This window comes from Homalodisca vitripennis, chromosome X (assembly GCF_021130785.1).
Source record: "Homalodisca vitripennis isolate AUS2020 chromosome X, UT_GWSS_2.1, whole genome shotgun sequence".
NCBI classification, from domain to species: domain Eukaryota; kingdom Metazoa; phylum Arthropoda; class Insecta; order Hemiptera; family Cicadellidae; genus Homalodisca; species Homalodisca vitripennis.
Genome location: NC_060215.1, coordinates 100,563,163 through 100,590,593, shown reverse-complemented (window position 1 = coordinate 100,590,593; position 27,431 = coordinate 100,563,163). Strand labels below are relative to the sequence as shown.

Below are 27,431 nucleotides of genomic sequence, written 5' to 3'. Positions count from 1 at the left end.
ATTGATTGATAATAATGTAAAGAAAAAGTGAGTAATTTGAAGTCTATAGTGTCATTAGGGTAATTAATTAGTACCCTAATAATCAGAGGAATTAAACATCCCTCTCATATACGTTAAAATGGTTATAGATTAAACAAATTTAAAGGTAGGCTTAAACTGCTCAAATTAAAATCTTTTACATTTCGAAAAAAATTTTAAAATTATTTAAAATAATTTATATAAAAAAAAAAATACTTACAGCGTATAGCAAAACCTTCAGGTTTTTAACCCACATAACCTTTAAAATTATATGATATTCTTTGCTATCAACTATCTGGAGCAAGTCTTCGAGAGTTGTAGGAAGCGTTTAAAAAATTTAAAAATTTAAACTGACTAACTCACAAGGTATGCGCGAATGAATCAAATATTTGAATGAAGAATAAATAAATAATTTATATATGTTTTTTAATACACGCAGTTACAAACTGTATCCTAGTCACAGTGTGAGAACAGAGACTAGGAATTAAACTGAATGTTCCAAACAAGATTTCCCAAATATTAGAAATATCGCAAAAGGTAGTTAGTGTAGATGTCACAAGCAAGCACATTCATAACAGCAATAAACACATATACAATAAAAGGTATATAGTCTTATTGTACTATACAACTTAGGGTTAAGAAGCTCTATCTAACTATGAACCAACACCTTAGGTAACTACAACACAAAAGATCCTACTGTATAACATATAAATTCTTAGCTTTAGTCGTTTGGGTATCACGAGAACATGATACTGATCATGACCTTTCAGTAACGAATATAAACAATATGCATATGCTTAAAAAGATTACTTCAAAATAACGTCACCTTATAAACAAATAACATACAATACTCATACCTGCAGTATTGCACATTATAGTGAAACTACCAAATATGGTATCAATGGTGAGAAGGGTTGATTCAATGCGAATGTTGAGTTCAACTATATTTCACTTTCCACTTAGTGCAGCGTCTGAAATCTGACGCTCTCACAGACTCTTGAAATCCGTAGTCAACGTCCGTATAAAGAGATCCAAAAAAGTCGGTGACGACGAAGCTCAAAATGAATTCTTAACATCTTTTCGATATCAGAGACACTTACAGTACAAAAACAAATATAATATAGATGAAGAAATGTTCTCATGTCTCATCAAGTGCACAGTTGAGTGCATTACGATGTTTTAACAAAGACATGCAACTTTGCCTGCTACCTTAAATCAGTAACAACAATAAAGACAGTTTACAAAATGAAATGGAAATTGATTAACTAATACAAATAACTAGTCAAGCACCAAGACATAAAATATTACTTTTTGTAAATAATGTTCTACACGTCTACTCCAATACAATAAATAGCGAGCCAAACGTAAGTAAATCAGGGAATAGTAGAAATAATATTCACTGAATAATAGCACGTTACAACTAACAGGCCAGCTTGCTAAAATACGGGCTAAGCGACAGCTGTCACTACCAACAGTGATATGTGGTTTACTAATGCGGCAAATATCTAATTATAACAATATCCATTTATCGTATAACAGTACCGGATATGTGTTTTCATGGCATAAGGGTCATGCTAGTCACGGAGAAAATGAAATAGCTTCCCGTGCTTTAAATGATTGACTAGAAGTAACACAAAAATAACTAATTTTTGTTTTATGTGGAGGAATAACTGCACCAAAAATATGAAAATAAAATTTTTGTCTATATGGTCTATATGGTGCTTCTCAAGAACTAAATAGTACATAATTGTTTTGTTGAAGGCCACATTTGTACACCAAGTGACTTTAATTTGGTAAAAAAAGAGTCAACGATCTGGTTAATACAATTATATGATTAATAAAAACCTAAACATCCATTTTTAGTAACAGTTATTATTTTAGTAACAGAATAAAGAGTAATGTTATACACGAAAAAAGATGCTAAAATTTTCCTTGAAGAAGTACTAATTTTAAAAGCACAGTGGATTCTCGATTTAGCAGTGCCAATCTTGGGCAAAGAATGGGTTGATTTTTTTTATAAAGAGGATTAAAGTATAGGACTTGGACAACCAGTCAACTCCACAACTTTGGTATAATAGCAGACTTTCGGGAAGCCAGAGGAAAAAAGACAAATATTCAATGATCCATTTTTTGACAGAAAAGGTAATTTTTTGGAATTTATTTAAATATCTTCATTATTCTACATGAATGGATTTAGCTACTGAAACTTAAGTTATATTAAATCGTTAATTTTGGCTCTTAATTTACAACAAATGTGAAAATCCTTAGTACCAAACTTATTTATATGCCCACATGTACCATGAGTATTTATTATCATATTTTGGTATTTTATTTTACTTAACCAATAGTTAAGCTATTTTAAAACTATAAACTGCCTATAGACTATTATAACAATTATGTGATTGATTATGCCAGATATGTGATTGAACATTTTGAAACTTTATTGTATTTTGGAATAAGAGTGGATTAAATTGAATTTTATTGTTAACAAATTATGTTAAAATTCTGTTTAAAAATCCAAAAAGACTAAATTCTTGTTTTCAATTGCTTATCTTTATGAAATAATGGGTCTATGATATCTCCAGAACAATTGTTCTAATATATTATGCAGCAAATTGATTGTATCTTTAATGTCTTTTATCTAGGTTTGACGTTATACGTGTCAATAGTATGAGGCGCCTAGCGTCCCTGTTTTGATACAAAATCAAATCAGTTCAATTTTTCGAAAAAATATCAATTATAATCAACTTAATAATGAAACGTTTATTAGTGTTAAATTTCATATGGCTGGATGGACAAAATGATAATTAAATTGCATGAAGAATTGTGGTTCAAGTCTCAACGTGTATAGTAAATAAGAATAAGAATACGTTTATTTTCTCCTTTTCTCAAAAGAACACATACATTAACAATTTAAGTATAGAATACAAAAACAACACTTGCCAGGCTGCCTCCTAAACAAAATAAACTTTTACACTTATATAATGCTTAGCAGCTAAAAAAATAAATAAATAAAGAGTAAAAATTTAAGTATCTAAACTAACATTTTAAAATATAATAAATTTTTCGAGACAATTAACTAAGGAGAAAATAAATAGGGCCCCTAAGGTTTGAAAACCTGTTTTGGGGTTCCATCATAATATTAAACAAAATAACTAAGAGAAAATCCATAGCGGCAACTAAATTGTAACAACGTTGTTTCCCTAACATTACTAAAAATCATATGAATTATAACCACACCACTACTACATATAAAAACAAGAGATGTGTGCTTAGTTGTTAAAAAGAAAATATATAGAAAATTAAAAACTATTCTGCTATAGTAAATGTACTTATAACATAACGTTACAAGATATACCACTTAAAACTAACTTAAATTGCTACTGTTAAATACCCTTAGCGGTTTTATTTTAATGTCAAAAACAGATCTTCAATGTTTTTATAATTATATAGCCATTTTTTTGTTTCCTTCAAAAACTTATTTAAACCTTCTATCTGCCTAATGGTTTTCGGTAATTTGTTAAACAATTTTGGACCTATATAGTTATATGATTTGACATAAAATGTTGTTTTAGGCTTAGATATTTGGAATTCATTAGCATTTCGTAATCTTTGCTTAAAAATGTTTAAGTTCTTTAAGTTCCTATTCCCGATAAAAAAGTTTTTTAATACTGCAAAAACGTACAAATGTCGCAAAGGAAGAATTTTTAAGTTTACAAAACAAGGGTGAGAAGGTTCTCTAATACTTTTTTTCGAGATTAATCTGACAAAATGCTTCTGAATTACAATTAAAGAGTTTAGGGAAGTTTTATAAGTTCCACCCCAACAAACAACTCCATACTGCAGTCTACTTTGAACTAATGAAAAATATAAAGAGCGCAAAGTTTGCAAGGGACACATGTTTCGTAGAAAGTAAAACAGCCTAACACCTGATATTAATTTTGCCTTTAAATTTAATATATGGTTTTTCCAGTTTAGCGCATTATCTAATGTAACACCTAAATATTTTATTTCATTTTTCTCCTCTATTTCTGAACATTCAGAACACGAGCTGCTACTTACTAAACAACTTAAACAGTTGTAGGTTAGCCTTATCTTCGGAGAGTCCTTCCTTTTAAGTGAAAAATTCATGTAATTAGTTTTTTCGGTACTTAACACAAGATTATTTTTTGAAAACCACCACTTTATACATTTTAAATCAAGATTCATTTGGCTTTCGATATTATTTAATGTGCTACTTGAATAAAAAAAGGCAGTATCATCCGCAAATGCTGTAACTTGTCCTTTAAAATTTGCTGTGCATAAATCATTTATATATATTATAAAGAGAATTGACCCAAGAACAGAGCCTTGTGGTACCCCATATACAATTTTGCCCATGCTACTTAAAACTCCATCAATTCTAACACACTGTTTTCTATCTGTCAAATAACTTTTAAACCAATCATAAGCAACTCCACGTACACCACAATTATACAACTTTTTTAAAAGAATGTTGTGATCAACAGTGTCAAATGCTTTTTTTATATCTAAAAAAAGTGCACTAACAAATAAATTATTGTTAATCCCCTCTGTGACTGAGCTTCTAAAACCAAATTGGTTAATACTAAAAAACTTTGTTTTCTCTAAGAACTTCAATAGTTTTTCTTTCATAATTTTCTCTATTATTTTTGAAAAGGTAGAAATTAAGGATATTGGTCTGAACTGACTACAAAGTAATGTTGAACCTTTCTTATGAATTGGTATAACAACCGCTTGCTTTAATTTTGACGGAAAAAACTCCCGTAGAAAAACTAAGATTAATTATATAAGTAAAAACATTAACAATTGTATGAGAAATGTTTTTAAGCAAAAAAGAATAGATTCCATCAATTCCAGGAGATTTTCCATTTTGTAATGAATTAATTGCTTGTAGTACATCTTCTCTTAAAACTGGCCCTATCATAATAGAACATTTCTCTTGATAAAAATTAAATACATTCTTATATGCACTATTTTCAAAGCTGACTGGTTTCGGTTGCCTATCTATAACTTCATCTACTACAGATAAAAAATATTTGTTAAACTCATTAGCAACTTCTTCTGACTTAGTAATAACTTCATTATTTACACTTAAACAAAAAGGCTTGTTTGTGCGCTTTTCTTGGCCAGTAACCTCACCAACTATTTTTCATGTTGCCTTACTATTACCCTTACTGCTTTCAAACTTATTACTATAATACTCGCGCTTAACAAGTTCTATATCTGTTTTTAATTTGTTTCGGTATCTAATATAATAATTTTTAAATGGATCGTTTACCGGTCTATTCCTTGTTTTTTTATAAAGCTCATTTCGTTTTTTTATTCTTTTACACATATTATCATTTATCCATGGTTTGAGTTTAGTAAATTTCGAACTAACCGCTACCTCTTTTTTACATTGTTTAATATACTGTAAAAGTTTACCTTCAAACAAGTCGTAGGCAGCAGAAGCATCCTGCTGATTGTAAACAGGAGCCCAGTCAGTGTCACCTAGCAGACCGATCAGCCGGTCATAGTCAAGGCGGGTCACAGTGCACTGGTCCCCCAGCTCACTGCTCGCACACACTCCACCACAACTCAACCTCACAGCCGTCATGTAGTGATCGGTGATCTGTCTCCTGATTACTATAGCTTCTACACTAGTCATGTCTTTACATTCTACTCTGGCAAAAACATGATCAATACATGTCCGTGTCTGGTCTGTTTCGCGTGTAACTTCATGTATAAGAGACTAAAGTCCGCAACTGGCCATTAATGCTTTGTAGCTATCAATATCGTTATCTACTTTAAAAAGATCTAAATTCATGTCACCAATAATTAAAAGATTTTTTGACTCTGTTTCTTTACAAGAATTGAGTAAATATCGTCTTAATTCGTAAACAAAATTTGTAATACTATATTCATGTAATCTGTAAACTGCAATTAAAACATATTCTAAATCATATATTCTTAATCTAACTTTCAAAATGTCTGCTGACTGAAATTTAATTCTTTCATAATGAAAGCTATTAAAAAAATTGCTTTTGAAAAATATAGCAACACCACCAGATCTGTAGCTCTCATTTGAGTGTACTATTAAATCATAGTTAGATATTTGATAAAAATCTGATTCATCTATACCTATCCAAATTTCAGTTAAAATAATGATTTCTGGTAACTTTTTCCAAGAAGAAATTTCCGCTATAAATTCATCAAAATTTTTTCGCATACTACGAATATTTTGCTGAATAATACTTACACTATTTTTCCCTCCTACATTGTCAGTAAAATAACTCTCATTTAGGTTGAAATTCTGCATTTTAAACTAAAAGAAAAAGGAAAACTGTGTCAAATGTATATTGTGTATTATCTAAAAATTTACTTTTTCTTATTAATAAAATTGTTACATTATAAAGTTTTACTTTAAACCAGTTCGAGAAAGGAAAAAAAATGCTTAAATCTACAACTTATCAAGGTCAGCCTGGGTTTTAATTTGAATTACAGCAGATCCTTCTTCCTTACGCAGCAGGATGTTGCCGTTGCGCAGCCAGATGTACTTGTAGCCGCGGTCCCTCTTGAGCATCCTCGCCTTGGCCAGCAGCTTCCTCCTCATCGGTGACAGAGACTCGTTCAAGTACACGGGAACGTCCGACGGCCTGTCAAGACTAAGGTGACGAGTGGAAAAGTCCTTCTTCCTCTCACGTCTCTTCTGCAGGAGCGCCTCCCTGTCCAGACGACGGACGAACTTCACGATGATACCTCGTGGTCCTCTATAACCGCTGTCTTTCTGGCCCAATCTGTGGCAAGTGTCTATCATCTCCTCGCTGACATCCATGCCCAGTGCGCGACCAACGTCCTTGACAATATCCAGAACATTTTCATTTTTTTCTTCGGGAATTCCCTGGATCTCCAGACAGTTCCTCCGCGAGTACTGCTCCATGTCATCCACTCTGATTTCCAGTTCATCAACCTTTTTCTTTAAGTTACCATTCTCCAACTCCAAATCGACAACTCTCTTCGAAAACTCCTCTATTTTCTGTAAAGCGCTTTGAAGTGACTGAGCGTTTTCCTCAAGTTTGACATGTAGAGCCTCATAAGAAGTGTTGAAGTCTTGCTTGGTTGCTTTTTGGTCCTCTCGGATGTCATTAAGCACCTTCATCACGTCCTCAAGTGTAAGTTTGCCATCCTGCACACTCGTCTCCAACCTCATGCTTTTCCTGCGTTCGTTGTTGCAAGAGTTACACCTCCACACTGAGTTCAGCTCCTCCAAGCAATCTACATCCGCCTGACTCATGTTCACACACCTAGCGTGAAAACTCGACTGACAATCAGCACAAACGAGTTTTAACTGACTTCTCTTAATAGCACTCAAATAAACTTTACATGAAGCCATTTTCAAAACAAAGAAAAGAAGAAAGTTTTCAAAAGTATTAAAATAAAGTATAGCAATTCGGCACTAGCAATCAAGCTTATACAAGTAAGCACACATGCAGTATAGCTACGGAACGGGAACACTGATAAGAGAGCTTAGCCGCGATACGTCCGCTCCGCTTGGACTCCGACTCATTACTAAATAAAAAAGAAATACAAAAGATATATTGAACTTACCACGATAATATGGGTACGGTACAGAAGAAGTAACAATTTAAAAATAATGACAATCCGCTTCAATAGATGATTTTATGCAGACCAGTCAGGCCTGTTTCTATAGACTGACACTCTTTTATAAATGACTGTTTGGACGTTGTATCGAGACAAAGCAGAATAGTGTTAGCTCCTTCATCAGAGCTAATGCAGTTTGTATTGGACAATTCCATCACAATATAGCTGTCTTTGATGTTCTGCTAGCTTTCAAAGCCATGAGTAAAGTCAGTTACGGACTGCTGTCCACTTTAGCTATATTTACTCTCTTAGCAGTGTACGCTGTATCCGTTTTATATATATATAAATATAATATATAAGATATTCCGCTCTCACCAGAGCGGAAGGTGGCAGAGAAATCAAAATATACATTAAGATATACATTAATTACTAAAAAGTTTTTAACGGTAAAACAAATTTATCATAAACATATTGTGTCACTGCTATTGCATCATTCAATTAATCATCCTTTATTATCGTTGGCATGAATATAAAATAAATATATTTGAATGGCCAACTAATTGTAAAATAATTAGACTTGGATAAAATAAAAACCAATATAAGTTAAACTAAAAAAATGAGCATCCCACAAGTCTTAAAATTAAAACCTAATACATTATTGAGAAGTTTCCATAAATATCTGAACCCGAACTGTTATGCATGCCACTCACTACAGCTGAGTGATGTTGGGCTTGTCGCAGACTCACACGGGTTAGCATTTTGTGGCGATGAGTTGCACCATATATTCTTATCTATCATAAATATGGTCTATCCTTCTTCATAAATTCTTTACAGAAACTTAACTCTTTAGCGCTACACAATTAGTGAAATGTAACTAAATTTAAGCAATATTACTCGTTTATAGAATATGGGTGTGTACGGGGGACAGAAATAAAGTTGTCAACTTATACGATAAACAACTTCTTATTGTAAATATTAGACCCTATTTTACGAAATTGTAAGAATCAATGGTACAGAAATGTATAATTGTAATGGATGAGTCCTGCGTGGGGCTCATGTATAATATGAATTAGATAAAAATCCCATACTCTTTCTATAGACAAATAATGATCTATAACTATTTCAATAGTAATTAAGAAAAAGAAAAACAGGCTTTTAGAATGGAGAAGATTAGAAAGTATTTCTAGTCTCGGGAAGGTCCTGCGCAGCACGGTTAGCGTTGAACGAAGATCTTTTCTCGAGGTTGTTTCACAAAACGGACCACAATTCTAGAAGGCCAGATCACAAATCCCTGAGAAAACTGCTATTAAATATTATAAATTAATTTGCATGCATGTATTCCATAAGTCGAGCTGACCAGTTGTAAGTCTGTTACCTTTAACATTAAATACTCGCATAAGAAGTTTGATAGTCTTCCTTTCGGATACATTTACGTACGCATATTCCAAACAGTTCTAAGATTTTTATATTTCAAAACATTTTGCTCCTTATAGAACACTATACCTTTCATTACTCTCTTATAAACCTAAAGAAAGTACCGTGTTTGATATGGCACTACTCAGTGATAGGCCTATACGCATTGTTTGCGATGACACCATATAAGCTGATATCGCCTTGGCTGATAGTAATCTGTTGTGCCAACTCGAATTCCTCTGCTTGACTCATGCAATGATCTCGTGTGTACTCGTCGCTTTTACAACATCAAACTTGGATATCACTCATTCATTAATTCTGTGCAGTTTATGCAACACATATTTGGATATATCTATATATAATACAGTTCTTTTCTACATAGAAAACTAAACACACGAATTTAATTTAACAACCGATACTAGTCTGTGAATGTTGGTATTATTAGCATATTGGTGTAGTATTTTCTACTATTTTTCTAAACACTCCAACTGCTTACTAAATAAAACCTCACCGAAATATGTAATTAATAATTTTTTTTTTAATTTTACAGATCCTATATTGATCTGTTATTAATATATTATTGTGCTACAATATAATATTTTTAGCAATATTGTAAGAGTTTTGTTTATTTCTGTTTGACATATTAATATTGTTCAGATGTAATATTTGAAAATTATTGCACAAAGGTGGATGGGATAAGAATCTAGCATAAACTTTACCACTATTTAACATACATACCACATTAAATTTACTTCCACAAGTCTCAAAATATAAATATTAAACTTTTTAATTTACACATCCTAAAATAGCAAGTCGTTATTATTTTGATTTTTTTTTACTGCAATAAATTGAATGCATCGTTGTGCAAACCAAATAATCATTTTAAAACCTTAGATTAAATGTTGGTAATATGTTTCATCATCTAAAACATTTTTGATTAGAAAGTTAACTGTGTTGGAATTTCATCCTTGCTATTATTATTTCAGCAAACGATAGAATTATATTTTAAATTTATATTAATTATTGCTTTAACATAATCATATTAATTTTGATATACACGTTCCCTTTGTTTCATTTTTTATAAACTTAGACAGAGAATCTTAATTTTTGTTGTATTGTTTACGCTTGTTTCAAATGTTTGATTTTAATTTCATTGCATTATCTTGTTTTTATTCTTGTTATAAAAGGGTATCTGAATACTTAAATATATATTCAATGATTAAAAGAACCAACGCCATTGAAATGGCGGAGTCAATTTTTGGGATTTTAAATTGGTAGCCTATTAAAATAACTTTACTACCCTGAAGACAGAAATAGTAGATGTCTGATCACTCTAGGAGGAGTTTAAATTGTGTTATCAAGCCCAAATAAAAGTTTGAAAATTAAAATTAAAATCTTTCCAAAACGCTCATGAGTTATGGCGTTGGAAAATCACATATAATTTATTACTTTATTTTTAAATGAAATATAGCTTAAGAAAAGTATGTTTTTAAATATACTTTTCTAAAGAAATTTTATTTTTATAAATAAAACATGTCATTCCCTTCGTAATACATCATGCCCCAAGATTTAGCTTAAAATTCATACTGAAAAGAAATTATTACAACCGAAAACCGATTACACAATCTTAAAACCACGAATGTTTCTAGTTAACTATCATAATAAACGTGTATTATATTAACGGTTGTACCTTTTGGTACAAGTGTACATACAATTTTGACATGTGGCATGATTTATTTATTAAAAAATAACTTCGTTAAAAAATATTTAAACCATAATTTTATTACATTAAATTTAATTAAAACATTTAAATTTCTTAAGGCATAAATGAATAAAAATTATGCTATTCGATGAAGTTGTAACTCACTATAGAAACTTTACACTTAAACTGCAACCATTTTTATTTGGGCTAATTTCAACTATTTTCCTGCCTTTCGCTTTTCAGGAAAGTTGTTTTAAATGACTATGAATTTAAAATAAAACATATTTTTAAAACCCAAATTCGGTTGATATATTCTTAAACAGATGAATTATTTCGAGGAAATTATATATCACTTGAGCTGTGTCCATAAAATACGGACATGAATGGCTGTGACACTTGTGATTAAGCTCAAATAATAAATTCAAAAAATAATAAAAATGAATTTAATAGATATATTTAATAGATACATTGAATTCTGTAGATTGATTGAATGTGAATGTTATTACATTGTTTTCATATGGACAATTATGTCATACATGAACTTAAGTGCTGGTTAGATTTCATTGTCCCAAAGTTTGTTTATTTCAGTTTCGTTGTATGATCATATAGAAAATAGAGTGAATATTCATGAGTCATGTGATTATTCCAGTTATTTTATATACATCATGTTCCAGGTTTGTATGCGGAAGGTTAGTCTGAAACCGCCATTCTCACTATTTTTCTAATATAAATACTCTGTGTTATTGGTAAATCGGCTACTAGAAATCTATATTTGCCTCTCTATAGTCAAAATTAGGAAAATAGCACAGAAAATATACGAAATTTGCTTGTCACAATCTGTAGCGCAAGTGCTAAATACTCAACTGGAAGATTTTAACTTTACAACAATGTGAAAATAAATTTAACGATGTAGCTTCCTGGGCTTTCAGGGTTTTTTCCAGGTGCGTACAAAACTATACAATTTACGAACTTACATTGTATTTTCAGAGTTAGTTTTTTTTTCAAATTTAATTAGTCAGAACATGTGAAAGAGTTTAAAGATGTAATCATACAAAACAAACTGCAGAAAATAATGTGGAGAATTTAATTAACTCAAAGAAGGTATACTTAAAAACGTTTTAAAACGTAAACATTAACATACAATTATAACATAATATACATCTAAATTTTGAATTTAAGCTCTGTCGGTTTGAGGCGTGTAGTTGAACAATATAAACAGTGCAGTGTTGTGTAAACACAAAGTTCGCTCACATTGTGAAGCAACTGTGCAATATCGAGAAGAGTGGAGTGTTAATGGTCACAATACCTTAGCAGTATAGGAAAATATATAACATTATGCTGTAAGAATTAAAATAGTGCCGAATAAAAGCGGGCTCTTAAATTTAAGTGTAATATAAAAACACCTTATTATATTAAACAAATGTATATAGCAAAAAAATGTATAGATTTTGTACGGTGATTTAAAGTTTTCTAAATCTAATATTTTACATTAATATTTAGTATCATAGAAAGCTCTAACGTTGTAGATGTGTCTACCCTAGTGTTTCTGCCCCATGAGTTTCCAAAGTTTCAATGCAAAATATAATATGAAACCAATATATTATATGATTACATCAGATTAAAATTGTATTAAAGTTATTATTTTTGTTCACTTTGAAACAGCTGACATTGTCATGTTACTCCGGCAGTTATTATAATTCCACTAACAAAGTTAATGTAAGCTGATTAGTTATAATATTTAAAAAAAAGAGCATCTTATTTTACTACGGTAATTTGCACTCGTAAAAGATTAATTTTACATTTTTGCGTAATAAAAAGGTATTTATATATGTGAAAAATTAAAGCTAATTCTAGAAACGCATAACAATGAAACTAATTGTAGTGAATGGAAAGTCGCATACTTTTAAGTTATTTATTACAAGTATTGATGTGACAGATATTGCTGGCCAAACATGAACATTTATAATTTAAATCATGTTGTCAATCTTAACATTAAAGTTTACTCACCACTTCCATCTTCGGAAACTGGGGAGAAGTTAGCTTGTAGTAAGTTTGCGACACAAATGAACGAATCTAATATACGCGCACAAGTTCCGAAATAATGAAGTCTTACGTTGTGAGAGTATATTTTATGCTTATGCGTTTAATTATATACCCGTGGAATAAGTAATTTATTCACTTATCTCTCGCGTCCCACGAATATTACTTTTATCAATCCCAATTTTTCGTTATTTCACAATACCATGAGTATAAAGAACGAGAACATATGGCAGTTAAAATTTACAAATCAATCGTACACGTATTAAGTTAAAAAGTGTTATTTATTAGAATGTGTACGCAATTGAAATTCTGAATTATCCCCGATATTATCGCGGCCAGGGTCCGCGCGGTGTCACCTGCAAAACGACTCGAGCGCGACTGATTCACGCCCTCTCTCTTAGTACAGAGAACTTATTCGCCTGAAAATAGCCAGAAACAATCAAAAACGTTATTACCTAATGCATAAAAGGACACTAAACTTCCGTTCTGTAATAAGCGAGCCTGGCACGATCCCAAGATACCTAGCGACCAGGTCGGGTTACCCTCGCCATGTTTGTCCACTCTCAGCTTTCCGGGCAGCAGTTGATGTTTTGTGACGTAGGGTTACGGTACCTGAGCTCTATGTGCATATATTACTCATCGTAATTCAAACCTTTTACACAGTAACACTAGACATAATTAATACGTTAAAATGTTTTAAAAGTTAGTAAGATATGACGTACACAATACATTTATGCTTGTAAAAATACTTACACTCAAATGTACAAGTGGAAATAAAACACAATATTATATAAATAATTAAAAATCTTTAGGAGTAAAAATCATATTTAAAAGCTGTAGTGGGCGTTCTTTAAGCTACTTAAATCTTTTGCACTTTTTCAAAAGGGGGATACTTAAAATGTAAAACAAATGAAATCCCATAAAAAACACGTTTATTTTGCTTCTGTAAAGATGTCTGATATTCAAGGCTAGAGTCATAAATTTTATTTTGAATAGTAAACCCTTTTTAACCATAATTATGTACATTTGAACAAAATAAGCCTAAAATGCAAAATAAGCCTCATTTGTGTATTAAACCGTTACAAGGTATCCGCCCTTCTCAAGCTGGAAGGTTTTTAAACTTCCAAATAAAAAGCAAATAATCTTGACTATCTGGGGGGGACTTAATGGGGTAGAACGAAACTATCTATTAAACAGTAAACAATTTTATGGATTTTGAATGATATTTCTTTTGACTTGTCACATGTCACTGGGATTGGTATCAAACTTACAATTATCCTCTACCTTTCTTATTTTAAGGAAAGGAGCAATAAAGGAAGAAAAACCATTCAAAATATTTTAATATGTAGAATTATTTTTGAACTTTTATTGCCTCAATTAACGTAATTTGTTATTGAAATGGTTAGAACAGACCAAGTTGAACAGAGTAGGAAGTCAGATTCTAGTTCATCCTAAACAACTTGAAAAAATTAAAAAAAAAAAAAACGATTACTAAGGAAAGCGTACATAAAAACATACAAAAATTTCCAGTTACATTTCTATTTAGCAAGTTCTGGCCGTAATTCTTGTCCTATAATATTACTTCAGTTTTATAAGATCCATGTCTATTGGCAAAAATATTCAGAAGGTTTTAAGAAAACACTCGAGGAATTAAACTGTTTACGCATTCTAGATAATGTTACAGGCAAAACAGACACTCAGTTTGAAACTTTTTATTACAAAAGTAACGAGAAGTGAACTTTGTCATTGACTATGTTAAACTAGGCTTATATACTATAACTTACTGTCTAACAATGTTTAAATGTTTTTAAGAACACTTAGGTTGATCGGCAATAATTATCTAATACATTTTTTGTACTTTTTATTTTACTAATGCTATACTGTATCATATTGGAACTTATTTAATGTTGATATAATTTATTCTTAATAGAGAAAGAGAAGTGAAACTTATATAAAATAAAATTATTAATTTAATTTACTTTGTTTTTAATATTTTTTTTATAAGATAAATATGTCAGGAAACATTGGAATTTCAAAAATAATATCTAGCAGCTATTTGGTGATTATCGTTAGTAACTCTTATAACTGGACAAACAATACTTTCAAATCCATTCTTCTGTATGCTGTTTGTTTCTCCAGATTCAGACGTAACAACTTTAGAATCAGACAAAAACTACAATAAGCACCTCAAAATTGTCTGTTAATTTTCCATCTGACTGCTCAAACTTCGTTCTCCATAAGGAATATTCCTGTCGTGGATCCTAGGATGAACTTGGCGAGTGCGATGTACAAGATAATGCCGACGATGAGGAAGCCTATGCCCATCAGCAAGACATTTGCCCAGGAGGGTAGAAAAGACGGTTCTGTAACAAATACATACACAAATTGTGTGTTAATATAACATATATAACAATGTTTCTTGTGCACCTTTTATGCACTGTTTACTTTCTTATAAGCAACCATCAATGTCACATATAATTTTGCAAAGTATGTGAATGTAAATATTAAGTTTGAAGCTTATTAAAATGAAAACGTAAAGACGACTGAAGTTAAATACTTAGCTCAAACAGTTGAGTAACTTTTTATCAGATTGATGCTTTAATAATTTTGAGATGTGCAGATGAAAACTAAAGTGATTTGAAATGAAGCAGAAAATAGTTGCGTTAGTCCTTGAGAGTATCATCTCCACACATGTACATGGAATTTTAAACACATATTTTGGGATTAAATACAAGTTATAAAAACTACTAAACATAGTAAATATAGTTTTATTGGACGCTTTGTTTCTTAAATTAAAATATATATCTCAGAATAAAACGTTATTTCTGAACCAGTCTCGTAAGTTAATAACAGTAATTCATTGTCGTTGTTACAAAACAAATAAAAATGCTAATAGCAAAAATCGATTGTTAAAAAGGACGAAAAATAATCACCTTATTCGTTAACAGTTTGTACAGTAGTTATCTTTAAAAATATAATTGTATAAGAGGAAAAAGCAGAAAGCAAGACTGTTGTGTGTGATTGGGCATTAATAAAATAAACGTTATAAACTATGTTTTATCAATACCAATACAATGTGTATAATGCTGTGACAAAATATGTATTACTGACTGCTAAACCATGTGCCACTATAATAGGTATTAATGACATAATACCTGAAAGTTCGTTATATGTGACGCCTCACTAAGAGTAAAATGGTTTTTATTATTGAAAACTATTTTCATGTCATTTGTATTCATGTGTTATAGACGAGTTTAGTTTGAAATATCAATACGACTTAGTCTCTAACAATTCTAAAATAATATCTCTTTCTCGGAAATCCGGACTAGATAGAGAAAAAAAACGTGTGGCCGGCCTCATTAATTGAAACGGAACTCTCTGATGACTATCAGGTCATTCTGTTTTGAGATTGCCGTTAAGCACACAGATTTTCTTACGAAGAAAGCGGAGAAAAACTTCAAATAAAAAACATAACATGAGTCAAGAAACTAATAAACTTTACTATGAGCACAGTTCGCAATGTACAATCGGTTTTCGGGTGGAATAATGCTTTTGTAAAAAAAAAAAAAAAAAAAAAAAAACGATTGCTCTGAGACTAACTCGTTAGTTGAAGCAGTCGGAGACAAAAAAGTACATGTCTGACAACTACAGAATTGCTGAAATTGACAGTGGTTTTTTCACTATTCAAGGGGAATGGTTTTAGCCTAGTGGATTCGAAAATATGATGAGTAAAATTACTAAAATTTGGACAGTTGAGAATCTTCATATTTTTCATGAAAAATCTTCACTGTTAGAGGATTGGGGGTTGTCAATTTTATTATAGTTTTGACTAAAGGCAAAAGTCGGTGAACCTGGAATTATATTTGTAGTTTCCAATTTCATATATGAATTACCAAACTGGACAGCCATTTAGAGTACATTACGTGAAAAATGAACAAGGAATCTTAATTAACCGAAAATAACAATTAATAGAGAACATATGACATAACATTTAAAAATACGACATTTTTGAATTTTGTTAATTTAAACATTTGTATCACTCTGTGGAGTGGCTCCTAGTTCCACTCCACAGAACTGCCTGTATAGTAGTCATAAAACTATACAGTTTGGCGACTTACTATTTTGGCAGTATTGAAAATTTGGGCTTACATATATATATTAATATATGATAAAAAAATAAATAATAATATAGCAGTTTAATATTATATGTATTAAATAGTTACAAACACGGAGATTTCTACAAAACAGGCCGTGTAGCGGTGGGGGAAAGGAGAAGTGTATTTTTAAATGGATAGGTGGAAATTCCATCACACACACACACACACACACACACACACACACACACACACACACACACACACACACACACACACACACACACACACACACACACACACATATATTTAATTTCACATTGGATGTTTGTTGTAGTAAACAAAAGATTCAAAGGCAAACGAAAACTGATTTGCATTTATAATTTTAATCATTCGTTTTTATATCTAGGGGAATATATTTGATTTAATAAGTTTATGTGTAAAAAATTCTGTTTGGGCTCCTATGACTAATATGTAATTAAAACACTGACTTTCGAAATCTAAAGTTAGTTCTTATTCTTATATCATTTACAAAACATGGGAACTACAAAAGAGATATGAGGATTCGGTAATAGTACATATAGCTAAATGTAAATGTAGGACTAACAGATTAATTGAGATCCAATATGAGGTAAGTATCGATGATGGACATGCAAACGTAACTTCCTGATGCATATATGACTTTACTAGAGCCACAAACCTAATCGAATACAGAGTTATGGACGGTTTTACACCTCTGTAGGTTGTGTAGTTGATTAGCTATAACAGTTTTATTGGGAAACAATAAGAAGTAAAAACTGTATGTTTCAATTGTTGCATCACACATGACTGGTGCTGAGACCAGTAGTACAACACCTATGTGTACATCTTTGCTGCTATCTTTAAACAACAAATATGACTGTATTATCTGTATTAAACGTAATCATTATGTGTTATCCAGTTCATTAAAGACAATATATTTTTTCTCGGTGTAACGTGATTATAATACAATTTGGTACAGTCTGCAGCTTACTTTTAAGAGAGAAAATGGTAATTTCTTTAAAATTATAATTTGTATGAGAACTGAATGAAAAAGTGAAAACACAACCACACACACACACATGAGTGCATATTTCAGGTGTATGTTTAGGGTTTTCATGCACAAGTTCTTTCTGTCGACACTGATTTTGGTATGGTTACCATGTTTAACCTTATGTTTTAGGAGTTGAAATCTGAAAAAGACGGCAGATTCTGTTATTCGAAACGTAGTGTTTATGTGATAATACAACGAACAGCGTGTGGAAACGCAGAAAGCATTTCAACAAGTATACTCGTCATCAAGTGCTTTCTGGCAGAGCGTGTAATGAAAATTTTCATATAGAACATTACTGTACTCGATATATAATTTTGACTATCTAATAGACCATACATACATTTCCTGGTTCATATTTTAATTAGAGCTAGTTAATATTACCTTTGCACTATTAAAAAATCAAGTCAATATGGAACTAATTCATTTGAATTCCAAATAGATTTACTTTTTTATATGTCACAAACTGCATTTTTCTTATTAAATTTATATCATCCAAATACTTCCAGTTTGTTTTAAATATGAAACTAATGTAAATACTGTTATTTCCAGTATATTTGAGTTAAGTGTTATTTTTAGGGAAATAGTAAGAAACAGCATCCTAAATTAAGACAAGCATGGAAATAAAATTAAATCAAACACAAAATTGTGGGTTTTTAATCTTAAGAAATCAATTAAAATTGTATTTGTAATTGACATAAAAATTGCACCTAGAAATAATTTTTAAATTTCAAACTTTTTATATGTTATGCCTTAAGATAGAGAGTTTGAAGATAACTACAATTACTAATCGATGTATGTACATATGATACATTGAAAATAGTAGCGTTCACCTGTTTGGTCCACGTCAGTTGGTCACTAATAAGGTTATATTCATGAATATAGTCACTCACACCGCAGAAAAGGTGATTCTAGCGCTGGCAATGGCAAAATCTTTCAGTTTAACCTAAGTTGACTTCAGCAAAAGTGAAATATGTGACATAACCAACTTAGAATTTCGCCTTAGTCCTGCTGTGGTATGTGGTGAGTACATAGGTGTGGTGAGACATTCGATAAGAGAGTTTTGTTTCTGTGGGGTGGAAGAAGTGGAGGAGTGGAGTGGGTCCTAGTGCCCTTAGTCTATAAGACTATATGCATTTTAGAGTTTGGTTTACCATTTTTTTACTCCAACGCTTCGTACACAGTGACAAAAGCTTCTTTTATACACTTTGAAGACGTTAATGTCTGAGTCATCAAATATCCTCCTACACAATGCCTCACATACCTTACCTCCGTAAGGCGCATACCATAAAACCTTGTATTTGGTAACAAGCTTCTTATTATCTCAGAAAAAATATTCTAACATAAAGAGAAACAAAATATCGCGTGTAGAGTGAAGTGGACTGAGACTATGATACACGTAGTCTCATGATGTTGTAAATAGTTTTTATTGATTCAGTGTGTAAAATATTGCACTTACTGTAATATTCCCTGGTGATGGTTTTCCTGCCCTTGAGAATTTTTCTTCTGGCTTCTGCTTCATCCGAGAACAGCGTCACAACAACTGAAACAGCGATTAGAGTTATCGTATTATCTTATAGATTTTATTCTTTAGAGATTACAGAATTACTTAAAACAGGATTCCATTTGATGGTCGGTTGATCAAAGAGATTCAGTAATGAGAAATTTAAATATATTAAAATAATCAAGTATTATATAACAGTATCAGTATATGCAACTAGATCTGAATAGACTAACCGAGGAACTACGAGTCTCGTATAACAGTTCACTACATGTTTATCACCTCAGCTTTCAATAGCGTTAATTTCATATAACTATATATCTGCAACTTTTGGTTTTCAAAGCATACACGTTTATCCATCGTTGTTTTAAAAACGTTAATACATTTTATTCCTCTAAAAATAGTTGAGTGATTTATGAATTTCTGTTAGATTAATTGCTGTTCTTCAGTTAGATTTCTGTTATATTATTCATTATTGATTCTTCATATATTATTTAACAGTGTTTCTTGAACTACAACAATGTCAATTTGCTGCTTTATATTGACTTCACCGCATGAAAAAGGTTTTAATATATTACCTAATTTTAAAACGAACTGTATAGCTGAAAATATTTTATGTAAAGGTCTGCATGTCTTGGATTCTGCAATTCCCTCTATGGAATAGTCTAAACATATATTTTATTAACCATTATCTATATATAATGTATGCTGATTTGTTAATTTTAAAGGAGCCACACTCCTTAAGGTGGTGCTGTTGGTGTTCTGTTGGAACATAAGCATTTTTTATACAAAATGTTGGTTATAGCCCTTTATGTAAGAAAAATTTTCTGGAATGTATAAAATAGAAAATTTTGTTGGATTATACCACGAGTTAGTATGTAATTATTTTTAAGGTTCAATATCAGTAGAGTTTACTAGTCTTACAATGTCTAATATAAATTGGCACCAAAATGGCATATTTATAAAAATCTGATTCACAAAGAATTCAGATATAAATGAACGTAACAAGGCGCTTAGGCGACCTTTAGGACTTAGGCACTAACCGACTTAGAGACCCTGTATATATAGTGTATTATTAAAAGGAAGAACCAATCCAATTTAACAGCCTCCTACCCTGCCTAAGACAGCTCCCTGGGTAGCTTGTGGTGTTACAAGTAATCAAAGGGATTTCCCTTCGAGGATACTCTAAATAGACTTCCTTAATGCTGGATACCCCACTATAGACTCCCTATCAAGACAAAATATTAAGATTTTATATTCAACATTCATGTAAATAATAATAAAAAAATTCCTGATCGTAGGTACTAAAACGTAAAGCTCTTAGTAACTAGAACAGAACTACTGATTTATTTATTGGAATATATAATTTCTTGTAAATATTAATTTATGAGTAATAAAAGTGATGTAAGGGTCTTTATTGCAACAATGTGATACTATGTTGTAATAGTTAGAATGCAGTAAAAATTCATACATTAAAGCTATTATATAATAAGAAAAGTTATAAAAACATTTAATAACACCAAGCATTTACATATGAATAAACTGATAATATGGAGTATTGAAGGACCCTTCAGAACGCAATGAGGCATTTGATGTTTATTAACTGCATTGCCCTCTGATCTTTTTATTACAAAATCAATAGTTATCCCTTGGACCAAAATGAATCTATGTATCTTTGAATTCTCTAGGGCTTTCTCTAGCAAAGGTTATCGCTCAGACCATAGATTGATTAAACGACACAATTTTAAGAAGGACATGTTGGGTCCTTTATAATTCGGGGCTCAGCCGATCCTGCGGCAAAGCATCCGATGGCCAACAACTATTCCGCTCTGCTGCGGAAAAGGTTAATTTATGGCAATACCACGTCCCTTACTGATAGAATGGTCTTTACGGTGGCTTACCGATACGTTAGCATGACGATACTAATCATCTCCATATGGTTTAATTGTGATAATTCAGTCAGAATTTGGTCATAATAGTCCTCCACTGTGTAACTGCGCCTTGACATGACAGGTTAAATATTATTTGCCAAAAGATTAAGCAATATGAGAACAACAAAAACTTTTTAGAAATATTGACAAGGAAAGTTATATCTTTTTTACACAGTTTCAAACCAATTAATGATGGCTGTCCGTGACTATGGTGGAATCGATATTGTGGAACATCTGTTCTAAGATGACGAACACAATGGAACGTATGTTATTTAAACGTATTGACATATGATATCGCAGAGAAGAACTAATACTAATAAGTTATTTAGCAGTAAGCAACTTTACTACTGAATGCTTCTGAATGTCCTTACATTCCAAAACTTCAATATAAATATTATAAACTTCACCTCACTAAACCGTACGCTAGGCAGTACTAGAAGATGCTATAGCAGTCAAAAAATATTCTTACAAGTACCAAAAATATAGCGTGACAGATATTACCTTAACAATAAAACGGAAGAACCACAAATTGGCCGGGCTGAGCTAGTCTGTCACAAGTTCTTGTGTCAGATTGAGCAGCAGTGATCGATAGGAGTGATCGTTTGACATTTGACAGTCAACCCGTCCAGATCGGCCTTTATTCTCTGGTTTTGTTACGCAATGACTCCTTGTAAATGTACGAATCGGCAAACAGAAAACTGTATTGCTTGTCAAAATATTTAAGTGTGATTCTTTATCGGGATCGAATTTCTAAAACATTTAAGCGATGCTAATTTGGAGACGTCACTTCTTAAAACAAAAGGTTGTAAACGCAATGGAGTGATTGTATAAACACTTAGAGGACTTTCAGAAGTATTATTGTTTGTAAACCGGCCTGGAGTTTTAGTAGCTTTGAACATTTCTTGAATGGTGCATCCTATTTTCATGACGATCAGGTTTTAAGCAAGCACACCTTATAAACAACATTGGTAATTTAAATATGCTGAGAATTAACATAATTCTAAAGCAACATAACGTATGGTCAGTTAACTGAAGTTATTAAAAACTATCTTTCCATTATGATTACATTTTTATGCAAGGTGATAAATCTGTATACAAAATAATCATAAATTTACCGCTAATAAAAATAAATATTTAAGAGTGGTCAATCTGAGCGTTATCATTAATGTCATACATTTCGATCAAACACAGATAACACAGGAATACATCCACGAACACGTACATTCGAATCATTAGAAACGATATTATTTCCGTCCCTAGATTAAAGTTCTTCGCCTAGCAAAAACCTCCTAAAAATTAAACCCCCAATGAACTGTAATCACTTCGTAACGAACCGTGTAATTGGGCAATTCGCAGATGCATCTCTTATCATCTATATGATTTGCATAAGTGAAAAATTTATATGTAAGGCCACGGTTTCGCTTAAAAACGACAGTGTTTCATTTGCTTCCCTCATTATTTTGTTTTCAATACAAAACACTAATGCATACTATTCTAATGTATGTTACATTGTCACTATTCTAATCGATATGTTGCTAAGCAAGATAATATTTTAAATATTGTTTATTATGCAGTTGAGGTGCTATGGTTTGCAACACATCTATACACTGACTGAACAAAAACTCTGTTGCATCATACACTATAACGTTTGGCGCACACATTCATATAACTTATAAACACTCAATGTAAAGAGGATTTCTTTATTTTATACGAAATTTAATCAAATATTCGTTTAGTGTTTAATCAACAATTTGCAATGATTGTTCTCAATTACGTAATTTGTAATGTACAAACACAAAAGCATTTTAATATAAAGTCTTTGTGCTTAATACACTGCAAGTTTTCATTATAACGGTTGCTTGCTCTTACCACATAGCACTAACGACGAAAGAAATCACCATAAAATAATACAGCAATTTAGCCATTTATGTTACCTGGTAGAGCTCACTTATACACGGTTGTGCTTCAGATTTCAGAACTCCTAGATAATGGGCATTTAAGATAGAAACTGCTATATGTCAGAAAATGTATATTAACAAATTAACATAATTTTACAGAGATATCCATGTTAAATCATACAGACCCAATAAGAAATGGTTTTGATATTCGACTTTAAGCCACTTTCCAGTAAATTTCAAAACAAAATAACATCTTAATCCGATACGTACACACAAATATAGTGACATTTTACACATATATAGTACGCTGTTATATTCTATGCTTACATTTAAAATTGTCTTCTAAGTCCTTGTCGGCCGTACTCCTGATTGAGTAGTGGGTCACTGGATATGTTTTAATTAGATTTTTATATCCAGTAAGTCTGTACCAAGTTTTGTAGCTCCATCCTAAATCGTTTAAAAATATTTAACCTTGCCGGAACTTTTTGGACACCTTGTATAGTTATGAGTAGTAGTTATTGAGTTCAATGCCATACTCAAATTAATAAATAGTGGCTTATACAGAATCATTTTAAAAATCTGGATGGAACCAACAATATTTAAAATTGTTTGCAATTTACGATTTTTTCATAAAAAATCATCATCAGTAAAATTTAATAATTTAGCGAGTTAAGGAGGCATGTTCATACGAGCCAATGAGTTGTATAGTTGAACATAGAAGGAATATTGAATTATTAAAAAAAAATTACCGAGTTAAAAGCAACAACATGCATTCAGTAAATTTTTGTTCAGTAAATCAAGACTACTGCTCCATTTTTACACTGATTATCCAGAATATAAGAATTGTAATGGAGGAGTGACGATTAAGAGTATATCCGTGAAATTTTGCAATACAGTACTTAACACGCTTTTGTTAGTCACGTACAAAACTACTACAGAAGGTGAATCATAAGGTTAAACCTTGTTTTTTAATTTTTGACATGTGGATGGCTATGTTAAAACAATGAGCTTGACGTTACAAAACAGAATATGTAGCTATATATTACAAAAAACATATATTATGGATGTTGTCAGGCTTTCAACAAATCAAGTTATGCTAGAGATATACTGTAGAGAAAATGCGGTTGCTTGAACTGAAAAAGTGACTATTATTTCAATTTTTTCCAAACAATAAAACTGAATCAATGATTGCGATATATCTGCTAAACTCTAAACAATCCACAGTACTTACAGAGTGCGAAGAAAACCAACTTGGCAAACTTGAGGAAGAGCCCCATTTTGGTAGAACACACGCGAGAACAGGTGAGCGGGTGAGCTGTCGAGGCTAGGAGTGGCGAGCTAATCTGTTATCACCTGTTGTGACACTGTTATCTCTGAGATAAAGCGGTGGAGGGCCGGTGATTCAGTACAGCCTCTCCCGTCGCGTCGTCACCAAGCAACTCACTGATTCATTCTCGTACATACTATCTACAGGTATACTGTCTGCTGCTACGCGGAGGGTTCCGCAAAATCGTGTTTAGTCATTCAAGTCCATAAACATTACTGCAAATGTACGAAGTTTTTGAACAAGCATTAGTGCTTGTAAAAAATAGAAACAACTAATGCTGTCGCTTGTAAATAATATCTAAAAATCTGTTTAACCAGCTAAAATGTGTGAAAAATAAAAATAGGAAAATGTTACTTTCAGTTAAATACTAATAAACAGTGTATTTTAGGATCTGGAATTTATTTATGCGTAAAATGAGTCAACACAAATAAACACAACATAAATTAGAAGCATACATTTTTATAACAAACCCGAAAAGATAAAATTTACTACAACAATGTTAAAAAAAACGTAATAGCCTCTCCTCAACATGCTTAAGTGGACTTAAAATAAATCTTATCTTTATAAAATATTCAAGCAGTTAATTTAGAAAATTAAGTTTCCCTGAAACTAAAAACAAAATTCAACAAGCAGTTGTTAGTTCTGACTGACACAACTGAATAGATATATTTCCTTTGTTTTTATAAGAGGTAATAACAAATAGTTTTACTTCTTAGAAAAACTAAACAATGAACCGGGTTTTGACATGAATGTTATGATGGATTCAAAATTGACTTTGTCTATTTCTATTATTAACGCCGTAAAAACGCTTTAAAAACTTCGTAATAGATAAAAACTGTTAACAGCACTGACCCAGTACTGTAGCGATGAATCTACGAAATAAAATATAATTTGTTGTACATGAACTATACCTCACCGAACCTTCTACTGGGCAGTGGTTCCCGACCAATAGAACGCTAAAAGAAATCAAGTTTCCGAAACAGCCATGCACGAAACACATGAGCATGCCTTATCAAAAAAGCTGACTTTAAAAGTAGAACTTAATTAAATTACAGATCACATAACATATTCGAGCTCCGTAAGAAATTTAATAACAAATATAAATTCTTAAACGTGTTTTCTTTCTCAAAGTACCGAATTATCTGTTATCGGATCACATACTGCAAAATAGGGATTAAGAAATGAATCCCTCATGAGAAAGTTATACTCAAAAATCTTGTAAGTATATTTTCCTCTGATAGATAATAACCATGAACTCTATACAAGAATAACAAATCCACTACAACCAAAAACTGAAAGTGCAGAGAATTGTAATTAATTTCGTATATCTACTTAAACGAGTTTTAAGAAAGCTTCTACACCATTGACTAAAGAAATCTCCTGTGCTATATCCTCAACTGCTATATCTGCGTAATCTCTGCCCCTACTCTAGACATCAGTGGAGGCATACTAATAATAATTTATGGATCAAGGTGATTCAAATCCCAAGACAAGTTCATCAGAGAAGATAAACTTTAAACGTATGAGAACACCAAGATCCCGCATGCTTACTGCTTGTGATGAAACATGCAAAAGTAAGAAGGATTACTACTACCAAAGGTTTTTATGTAAAATACAGTTTTTTAATCATTCCCCGTAAATTACAGGCATACACGACTAAAGACAAAATGTTAAATGTTTACAGCATACGCATGAGTTATAGCTTCAATGAGTCACAAGTTTTTTATTTATAAAAACGTAATTTTTAAGAACAAAATATGTTAAAACATGTCATAATAATTATTTTAAATTTGATTTAACAATGATAGAACAAAAAAAACATGTCAATCTCTTTTCATATGAGTCTGATTGTTTCACGCGGAGTGATACAATGTTTTACTTTTTCTGTATTCAGGGAAGTTATCTGAGAGAGAGAGCTGTGAATTTACACGTACAAAAAACATTTTACAAAACATTTTTATAAAGAAATTTGCTCATTATGTTTTCAAATATTGTTGATACAACGTATACAACAGAAATCACTCGTAAAGAGAGCATAGTGTCACTATTTAAGAATCAGCATGACTATCGCACTCTTACTAACGGGTTATCAATAAACTTCATCTGAACAGTGCTGCTTATGCATGCGATGTATAGGCACAGAAGCAATAATATCGGATGTATCTTTGGTAATGAACACAGAAATACTGTAAATTCATAGCCACAAGCAGTAGAGTAATCCATACTCAAGATATTTTCATGAAGTCCTTGATAGGCAACAACTTTTTGAGGTATGCATCAAGGACATAAGGATGAACTGAAGAAGCGAAATAATTGCAAAAAACAAACAAACAGTTTTTGCCTCCAGTTAATCGAAACTAAACCCAGACAACTCCTGATTAAACCTCCTGAGTGAAAATAGATCTCTTGTGACACCGAGCAAGCCCCCCCCCCCTTTCTGCCGTGTCAGATCTGTAAACAATGAAGCTATTTCTATTATACTGGGACTGACGCATAGTATGTAATATTCCGATCAGTTGGACCACATTATAGTATATGCATTGTGAGCCGCCGAGTTATAATGTGTTTAATGTGTTGTTTAAAGAAGCCTCTGAGCATATATTTCTGCATACAGTATATATAAACACGTACAAATATATATATATATATATATTTTGTATGTGTTATATATAAAACGTTTGATCGCTCTCAACCTGGGTAATGTACTTTAGAGCAATGACATGCATTGGGTACAGTGGACCTAACGCATAGAATGTAATAATGTTAAATACTTATATTCCATATTCTTTCAATTCTACATTCAATTATCAAACTAAAACTCCAATTTTACTGTTTG

General features: G+C 31.6%; 2 protein-coding genes across 2 annotated transcripts; both read right to left on the bottom strand.

The window, feature by feature from the left end:
* Positions 1–6,478: 6,478 nt before the first annotated feature.
* Positions 6,479–7,312, bottom strand: LOC124369536. The gene has a single exon (XM_046827560.1). The coding sequence runs from the start codon at positions 7,310–7,312 to the stop codon at positions 6,479–6,481; it is 834 nt and encodes a 277-aa protein (XP_046683516.1).
* A 7,160-nt stretch (positions 7,313–14,472) lies between these two features.
* Positions 14,473–24,657, bottom strand: LOC124369745. The gene is made up of 3 exons (XM_046827815.1): positions 24,500–24,657; positions 19,398–19,481; positions 14,473–15,138 (listed from the first exon to the last, which is right to left on the bottom strand). Exons 1-3 carry the CDS (start codon positions 24,543–24,545, stop codon positions 14,996–14,998), a joined length of 273 nt encoding a protein of 90 aa, XP_046683771.1. The 5' UTR covers positions 24,546–24,657; the 3' UTR covers positions 14,473–14,995.
* Positions 24,658–27,431: the final 2,774 nt, after the last annotated feature.